Source organism: Ascaphus truei, chromosome 20 (assembly GCF_040206685.1).
Source record: "Ascaphus truei isolate aAscTru1 chromosome 20, aAscTru1.hap1, whole genome shotgun sequence".
NCBI classification, from domain to species: Eukaryota; Metazoa; Chordata; class Amphibia; order Anura; family Ascaphidae; genus Ascaphus; species Ascaphus truei.
The window spans coordinates 14675067-14684243 of NC_134502.1; the positions used below are offsets into that span (position 1 = coordinate 14675067).

The window sequence follows — 9177 nt, forward strand, 5'->3', positions numbered from 1 at the left end:
ACATAATTTATTTATTGACTCATGTATTGGCATAGAGATTTCTCTGGATCAACACCCTTCCAATGTTGAATTTGTGTAGTATATCACTATATCTTATCCCTGTACATATTTATTTTCTAAAAAGATGTATAACCTTTTCTTAGAGATGTTTACTGTATCAGCCATCACCGTTTCCATGGGTAGGACATTAAGTAGACTTACTGTATATAAAGTATCTCTCTGTGAATGAGACCTGTTTAGCTCTGTTACGCTTTTCTAGTTTTTTTTTTTCAAATAAATTTCCTGAAGGCTGCCCTAATCTCCTGGCTCCTCAGGCTGTATATTATGGGATTGAACAATGGGGTCACCACAATATACAGCAAAGAGAGAACTTTATTGAAATTGACCGAGTGTCCTCTTGATGGGACCTGATATATGGTGATCAATGTTCCATAGTATGAGGACACAACAGTCATGTGTGAACTGCAGGTGGAGAAGGCTTTCTGTCTCCCACTGGTGGAAGGGATCCTGAGGATGGTGAGGAAGATACTGACATAAGTTACAATGATAAAGATAAATGAGAAGGAGGTTATAGGAACAGAGACAACAACTTGTTCCAATTTTAAAAAGGAGGTGTCCATGCAGGACAACTCTAGAAGGGGATCAAAATCACAGAATACATGGTCAATTACATTGGATCCACAGAATTGAAACATACCTATCTGTGTAGCTATAATTAGGGATATTATGAACCCCAAAAACCAAGACCAAAAAACTAGATGATACTGGAGCCTGATGTCCATAATGGAGGTATAATGCAATGGATGACAGATAGCCAAGTATCGGTCATAGGACATCACTGAAAGAAAAAAACTCTCTGCAGCTGCTGAGACACCAAATATATAAAATTGAGTGATGCAGCCATTAAAAGAAATGGTGGTTCCTTCTTCCAATATACCATGAAGCATGTTGGGGACAATATTTGTTGAAATCAAGATGTCAGATAGAGATAGATGGCTGAGGAAGAAGTACATGGGAGAGTGGAGTTTGTAACCGGTTGACACCAACACGATGATCAGGATGTTTCCAGTTAATGTCATTATGTAAATCCCAAGAAAAAAGACAGGAATTCTGAGGCTCTGAAGATCCTTAAATCCCAGGAGGAGGAATTCTGTAACTCTTGTATGGTTCGCCACACGCATTGCGATCAGATCCTTTCCTCTTCCTGTAATATTCCAAAGGGAAAGAATTTATAGGAAGTCTGATCAGTAACGGATAATAGTCATGAAGCTAGTGTCACTGGTGGCCAAACAAAAGGGACATGTGATCACTTATATTTCGTAGCAATCATTTGGCCCAAATCTGACCCCAATGCCCTCATGGGTGCCAATTACTGTGTCATTTCTAGAACTCTACAAGGGGACATAAAAGGTTAACCATAGCCCACAAAAGGGTGCTAAACTATAGAACGCCTCAGCTCCCATTCATCTGAAGCTAAAGCATAGCACCCTTTTTTGGACCTTGGTCTATAAAATGTATCACAGGTTAGTGAAGAGACCAATTACGGTCACACAGTAACAAAGCATTTAATTAACAAATGTAATGTACATTTTAATAGTTGATCGGAAGAAAATCAATTAAATACCGTACGGGCATAGATTTCATAAAACAAAAAAGAGGAAAATGTAATGAACCTCAACACGGATCCACTGTATAAAAAGATAGAGAAGAGGAATAGGATAAAGAGTTTAATTGAAGCAATGCACAAATAGTCAAACTTTGAATTATCGTGGTAGGGACAGAGTAGATTTGTGACAACACACTCTTAACTAATCTTGAGCTATTGTAACTAAATCTTTTTGCTATGGCTTTTTCATTTCATGAAATCAAGACTGATCACTTCTACAACAGTGTAAACGGTAATCATTTTTATCCTGTAGAACAGCAGTGTACGTACTGTAGATTTTCTCGGTCACAAACTCTTGTCTTGAGGCACAGGGAGATACATTAACTTGCCCAACATCATAAAGAGATGGTTCCCAAGGTCACACTGGGATTTCAACCATGTTGACCAACAACAGGAGCAGTGATAGTGCTATTAGACTATAACTTCAACCAAACGGGCGATATGTGTCCCATTTCTATCTTCAAAAGAATGACATACACTACTGTACTGTACATGTATTCATGTGTTTTTATTAACTTCAAGTATCATGGTATCTTATGATGAGGAATAGTTCTGCAAAATATTGAACTCAATATTTTGTTGAATGTTATGAATGTATTCCTACCAACAAAGAGAACTAGAGGTTGAACAATTAAGATTTTTATGTCTAAATAAGCAAGCAGGAAGACACAGAAACTGGAGAGGATTGAAATATGGGTACCAAACAATGCCTTTACCCTATGTATTTCAAGAACCCGGGGTCCTATCCTATAAAATACAGTAAAGGAGGGGTAAAACAAATAAAAAACAAGCAGCTGGGAACAAAGTTATCTCCTTGTTTTTAAAGTAGGAACATTGTATTTTTCTACTTACCACAAGTTATTCCGAATCCTGTTTTTAAATGTAGAAATTGCACCAGTTTTCAGAGGCAGTCGACATCTGTCTGATATGGAAACATGTCCAGCAAGTGTCCCCTCCTCACTAGAGCATAGAAAGCCATAAGTTAATGCCACGGTTTTACAGATTCCAGTCCGTGTTGGGAGTATTGCAGTCACACAGTGAAGATCCCGTCTGTCACACAGCACAGAGATATGGACTTATACACAGTCTGGAGAGGAGTCCATGAGGACCCGTAATTGGGTAGAGAATTCTATGAAATTCCCCTATGTGCAATAACATGCAGAACAAAACAGCATCAGATATCATACAGTTATTAACCATTTGCTGCAAACTTTGCTCTTCAGCTGCACAATAGGTTACTGTGGATTAGATTATGTGCTTCATGATAAGAACATGGAAACGTATATTGTGTGTACTATATATATAATATATATATATATATATATATATATATATATATATATATATATATATATATATATATATATATATATATATATATATTAGGATGTAGTGGTTAGAACTGCCTATGAATCTGTGTGTCAGTATTGACCCTGCACAAGTCCCTTAATCCTGCTGCTGCTACACATACTGCACCGACACACTTTATTCGAGCAAATACCCGGTATGTACCTGGCAGATACCTGGAATGCGCCGCTCCTCACCTCTGACAAGCCCCGTTGCATTTGCCTTCCCAGCCTGGGTTCATGCCTGGCTGATGGGCGGCTGATCTGTTAAATGATAATGATTAGGATTTAATAGGCTGCAATGCTTCGCGTGTCTACCAGATGGCATAAATTCATGAATTGTAATGCAGTATATATATATGTACTGTGCAGTATTGCAGTCAGCGGGAATAAAATGCTTCAATCCCTGCTGGAAAATAACTCAATGCACTCGGGCAGAAAACAGTCACAAACCTCAATACACCCGGGTATACCCGAATTCGTGGGACTAGCCGAGCTCGAATAAAGTGTGTCGCCAGTGTAGATTGTGAGCTTGGGTCCTGAAACATTTGATCTTTACACAACTGATCACATTGTTATGGTGCTGGCAAATCCATGGTATTCTGATGCTGGAAAGTGCATGATACTATGGTGCTGGGAAGTCCATGATTCTACAGTGATGGGAAGTCCATGGTACCTTGGTGCTGGAATTTCCATGGTACTCTGGTGCCAGGAAGTCCATGATATTCTGGTGCTGGGAGATCCATAGTACTCTCGTGCCAGGAAGTCCATTTTACTCTGGTGCAAGGAAATCCATGGTACTCTGGTTTTGGGAAGTCCATGGTACTCTGGTTTTGGGAAGACCATGGTGCTCTGGTGCCTGGGAGATCCATGATACTCTGGTGCCAGGAAGTCCATGGTACTCTAATGCTCGAAAGTCCATGATACTCTAATGCTGGGAAGTTCATGGTACTTTGGTGCTGGTAGAGACATGGTATTTTGGTGCTGGGAGATCCATGGTACCCTAGTGCTGGTTTGTCCATGGTACTCTGCTGCCAGGATGTCCATGTTATGTATGCTCAGCTATGGGCATTTTCATCATACCAAGTCTTCTGCTTGGTCTGAGCCTCCCTGAGATTGTCCTGTGCCAACCGCATAAGCATTTCTAACAGGTCCCTGAGAACTATCACATACTGAAGCACAGATGCATCAGTATTGATAGTCTCCCATTCCCATCCCATGGAATAAGTCAAGAGGTCCCTGGACCCTGCGACCATATAGCAGCTCGAATGGAGAGAACCTGGTAGATTCTTGCGGTACCTCTCGGTATGCAAACAACAAAAGCTGCAGGTGAATCTTCCAGTACTTCCCTTCAGCTTCAATGAAGGCTTGCAGCATCTGCTTCAGGGTACCATTGAACCTCTCACATAAACCATTTGTCTGGGGATGGTAAGGGGTCGAGCACTGGTGCTTCACCCTGCACGCATCCCAGAGACACTGTAACAATTCACTCATGACTTGTGACCCTTGATCGGTTACAATCTAACTAGGGAAACCTACTATAGTGAATATAACTAACCATGCCTTTGCAACTGCCCTAGCATCGATGGTGGCAAGGGCTACAGCCTCCGGGTACCTGGTGGCAAAATCCACCACGTGAGAATGTAACGCTTTCCAGACCAACTGGGGATCATGAGGGGTGTCCATAGCTACCCTCTGGAAAGGTTTCCCAATTACCGGTAACGGTTTAAAGGGTGAACTCACCGGATCCCCCGCCTTACCCACTCGCTGGCAGGCATCACAGGAGCGTCAGAAATCTGCCAAAGCCCCCGGTGCCCCTGGCCAGTTGTAATGCTGCAACAGCCGGACACTTGTCCGAGTGACCCCTGATGCTCGCTAGTGGTATGGAGTGGGCTACCTGTAACAACTGTTGCCTATACTCCCTCAGTACCACTTACTGTCGACCTACCAGTCCAGACCCTATCTAGACCCATAGCCGTCTGCTCCCTATATAAGAGCATGCAGTGCCATGAGAAACATTCTGATTCACTTGCCGAGTTAGGCTCGTTCGCCTGGAGCCTCATATGGTCCAAGCTGGGATCAGATCTCACTGCATCCCTAAACTGTGTCATTAATTCTGGCCACCCATCCTTAGTTTCTAAGTCAGGGGAAAAGGGACAGGTAAAGGGGAAGGTAAGTCAGCATACTGTCGCTACTCAGTCTGGCTTACCTGCCTGGTCTCCTCAGAGACCCCTGGAACTGTTGGTCCCAATTGCAAGGGGACGGCAGATTCTTCAAGTGCAACTCCTGATTACTAACTCCTGGTAATCGCTGCAACAGGAGCCAGCTCTGCCGTAAAAATGCATGTTACATGCCCCAAGTTATTGCCCAGGATTACCTCAGAATCTAATACAGGTAATACCCCCACCTCCCTCATGCCATGTCCGGTACCCCAATCAAGAAAGACCCGGGCACCCTGGAGGGATTTTGGTCCTCCGTCTGGCATGATCACTTCCATCCCGGTGCCCGGGAGCAAATCCTCTGGCAGGATCATATCAGGTCGGACCAGGGTCGCAGACGCCTCTGCCGGACATCATTGGACTGCATCCCGACTGGTGCAATCTGATGTCCCTCTGTCTCTGCTGCTGGTTCCTGGGGACAAGTGCAGATCTCTCCATGGAGGTTCCCCTTGGGGCTGGTCCGATGGCTGTACTTGGCTCCTCTGTGTGTGCCTGTCGCACACAGGCAACCGGCTTCACAGTTGGAGTGCATTGCCCCTGATGTGGTCCACCGGACCTCGGATGGTCCAGACAGTCTGGCTTGATGTGCCCAGTCTTGTTGCACAGGTAGCACCACCTTTCGTGTCGGAACTCTGCAGTTCTGGGTGCACTTGCATCTGTTGCAGGTTTACTCTTCCACTGAGGTGTGCTTTTGTCTCCCTTGGCCAGAGTGGCTGTTTCCTGGGTAGCCTCTTTCTTTTGCAACACCACCCAACTGGTGAAAAATTCATCAGCCAGCTTTGCAGCATCTGTATAAGTCTTTGGTTTGCGGTCAAAGATCTACTCCTGCACGTCTGCCGGGCACTGCTGCAAAAATTCTTCCTTATAGATCAAGACCAGAAGCAAGTGGTACTTAGTAGCACCATACCCTGCCACCCACTACCCCCATGCAAAGCCATGCGGGAGGCAAACTGCGTGCAGGACTCTCTGGGCCATTTCCCTCGGATCTGAACATGCCCTGGTACTCTTCTGGGGTGAGGGCATACTGAGTGAGCAGGAGGGCTTTCACAGGTCTATAGTCATTACCACCCTTCATGTGCGATTCCCTAGAGAGACTCTTTGGCTGCACCTGACAATAACGGGTCAAGCCGCAAAACCCAGCCCGCTCTGGTACCTTGTATCTGTGACATTGGGCTTCAAAGTTCCTGAGAAACCCATCGATCTTGTCCGTGCCATCCATTAACTTCCCGAAGCTGTGATGGTCCACTTGGAGGGTTGCTTGCTCCCCGTTAATAAGGTGGAAGAACGGGGTTGATGTTCCTTGTGCGGCTGCAAGCAGCCGGATCCTTTCGTCCAGGGCCACCCTCTCTCCCCATGAGGTAACGAGTGCGACAATTCTGGGGGTGGCAAGTTCATTAGCCACTGGGGCTACCTCAGCCACACTCCCCCGAACCAGTGCCCCAACAATCTCCATGCTGGCACCTGCTCCTTCCCCATGTCCTTCCTCCATCACCAGGGCTGGATAAACCTCCTGCACCCGTGGCTGAAGTGTGATCACTGCAACTGCAGCTGAAAGCAAGTCCTCCTCTGGTAAAGCCATCCGGGCTTCGTGAGCTTCCAAGTCCTCCTCCAGTAAAGTCTTTGACTGACCGTCTGTCTGTAGTCCATAGCTTTCACACCGGGCAACAATCTTTGTTCGGTCCCATGACCGGTACCATCCTGATCACTTGTCCATGTTCGCCCGCAGGTACTAGGGGGTAAAGAGAACCTGTGTTTTCCTTGCCTTGTGAAACGTGTGCAAGTTACCGCTTGTTTTGTGAACTCGCAATCTTCAAGTTTCCCGTTATGTTATAAGACCCCTCAGAGTTTATAACATAGGCTCAATCGATCCCACCTCTGCCACCAGTTAATACAAGCCTGTCACAGGAGACCAAGTATATCAACACCTTTTTATACTGGGATCAATGATTGAGTAAAGCAAGGATGTAAAATAAATTGTAATTTATTTCAGGAAAAGACATACACACAATGTAACAAAATTTACAGGGTTAACACACTTACTGGGAACGAGGCTAACGAATAAATCTATCCTCTAAATGAAATTCACAAAAATGACCTCTGTAGGAGCCCTTTCCAATGACTGGTAGGTACTCACGAAAGTCCTGGAACTGATTTGGGCATGCAATGCCAGACGCGTCCGCTACGTTCTTCAGTAGTGGGACTTAGAAGAATTCTTGAGTCAAAATCTTTGAAGCCGGCTCACGTCTATTCAGCACAGAGCATCTTTGAATTTGCAGCTGTTGGTTTGGCGCTTAGAATCTGCACTCCTTATTGGCTGCAAGGCTCCAGATGGGTTTCAGTGTTCCGTTCACAAACCTCTACAGCCTATCAGAGCGTGGGAAATTCCCTCCAGCCAATACCCAATTTGCCGGTATTGTAAAGCAAGGTGCGTACCTTTTCTCATTCTGCAAAGGGGCATGTGCCAACCTGGCCCCTCTGCCTCTTTTCAAACTGAGCCCACCCACTGTCAATGCTCCACAGAGTCTGGGGTCTGGCAAATGGTGGCCAGATAGCCCTGTGTTTGCCCAGGATGCGGGTACTCAAGCAGAACTGCTGTACCCCTCCTGTTCTAACACCTTGGCATCCCTGAGGCTTTCAAGTCCGGACTCCGTATAGACCCATAGACACAAAGCTTGGTAGCCATCTGATCTCTCGGAATCCATGACTTGGAAATCCCACAGTTCATTCACAGGTTATCAGTATATATACATATTAAATAGAACTCTTTAATAAAATATACTATGTACTGTTTTTTGTGTGATAAAGATGTATAAGTCCCTATTCTGGTGTCAGGGAGGGAGTGAGTGTATATATTGTCTACCCTTACAAGCCTAATTCTTGGCACACTTTAGAAATACTTTTTTTAAATGTTTAACACACAAGAAAGTTTACTTTCAACTTTATCACTTAGCTGGAGAACCCCTGAACCACTATACCAGGTTCAGAGTACCTGGGCATGTATCTGATCACCTCACCTTAAACTAGGGACCCCACTTTATACTAGGGACCCCATGTATGGTTGCAGGTATACATTAACCCCTTCATTCCTGTTTACATTGTCTGGAAGATGCTGTAGCAGGAATCCTGGCGGTGAGTCGTAAGAATGTTTTCAGAGTCAGAGTTAGACCGGAGCAATGTGCTTGGCTGTATCTGAGACTCTAACTCGATTCCTGGATCCAACTCTTGGGGTATCCCAGAACCCCGATACATAGACACATTCTGTTAAGACTTTCACTTGCAAACCTACTCTGAAACTTGCATCCTACAAATCTCTCGGTCCCAGAATCCCAGAAAAGGCAAAAAACACATAAATCTTTAATGTCGCATAATTTTCACAGTCAGAGTAATGCATTTCTTGAAACTGGGTCCAAGATCTGACACTCTAGGACCTCAACAAACGGATCAGGGGTAACCAAGTGGGCTTAACCTTTATTAGTGAACCTGCTTAACCCCTTCACCGTCACACTGGTGCCTGAAAAGGACGGAACCGCCTTGTACTATGTAGACTATTGACAGCTCAATGTTCAGCCCTACGTATCTGGCCAGTCACTTACAGTGATCACTTATCACAATCCTCTGAGGTGGCCACAAAGGGTGTCGGGGGAGAGGGGCAAGTAGAAATGCTGGACTCTTGCATTGCAGGAGTGTGACTTCACTATCCAACACAAGAAAGGCAGAGAGCATGGGAATACTGATGAACTCTCCAGACAGGATATCCCTAGTGAGCCCAAAACCTCAAGAGTCTCTGGGTGTGTGGAGCCACCGGTTAAGGTGGCTGCCACAAATCCCTCATCTTGAGGGGGGAGGTGTGACGGTGAGGGGTTAACCAGGCTCACTAATAAAGTTTAAGCTCACTTGGTTGCTCCGTTAGCTGTGTTCTGAGGTCCTAGAGTGCAAGCCCTTGGAC

General features: G+C 45.1%; 1 protein-coding gene across 1 annotated transcript; it reads right to left on the reverse strand.

Moving 5' to 3' along the window:
• Positions 1–269: 269 nt before the first annotated feature.
• Positions 270–1181, reverse strand: LOC142471357 (olfactory receptor 11A1-like). Its single transcript, XM_075578172.1, has one exon. It carries the CDS (start codon positions 1179–1181, stop codon positions 270–272), a length of 912 nt encoding a protein of 303 aa, XP_075434287.1.
• Positions 1182–9177: the final 7996 nt, after the last annotated feature.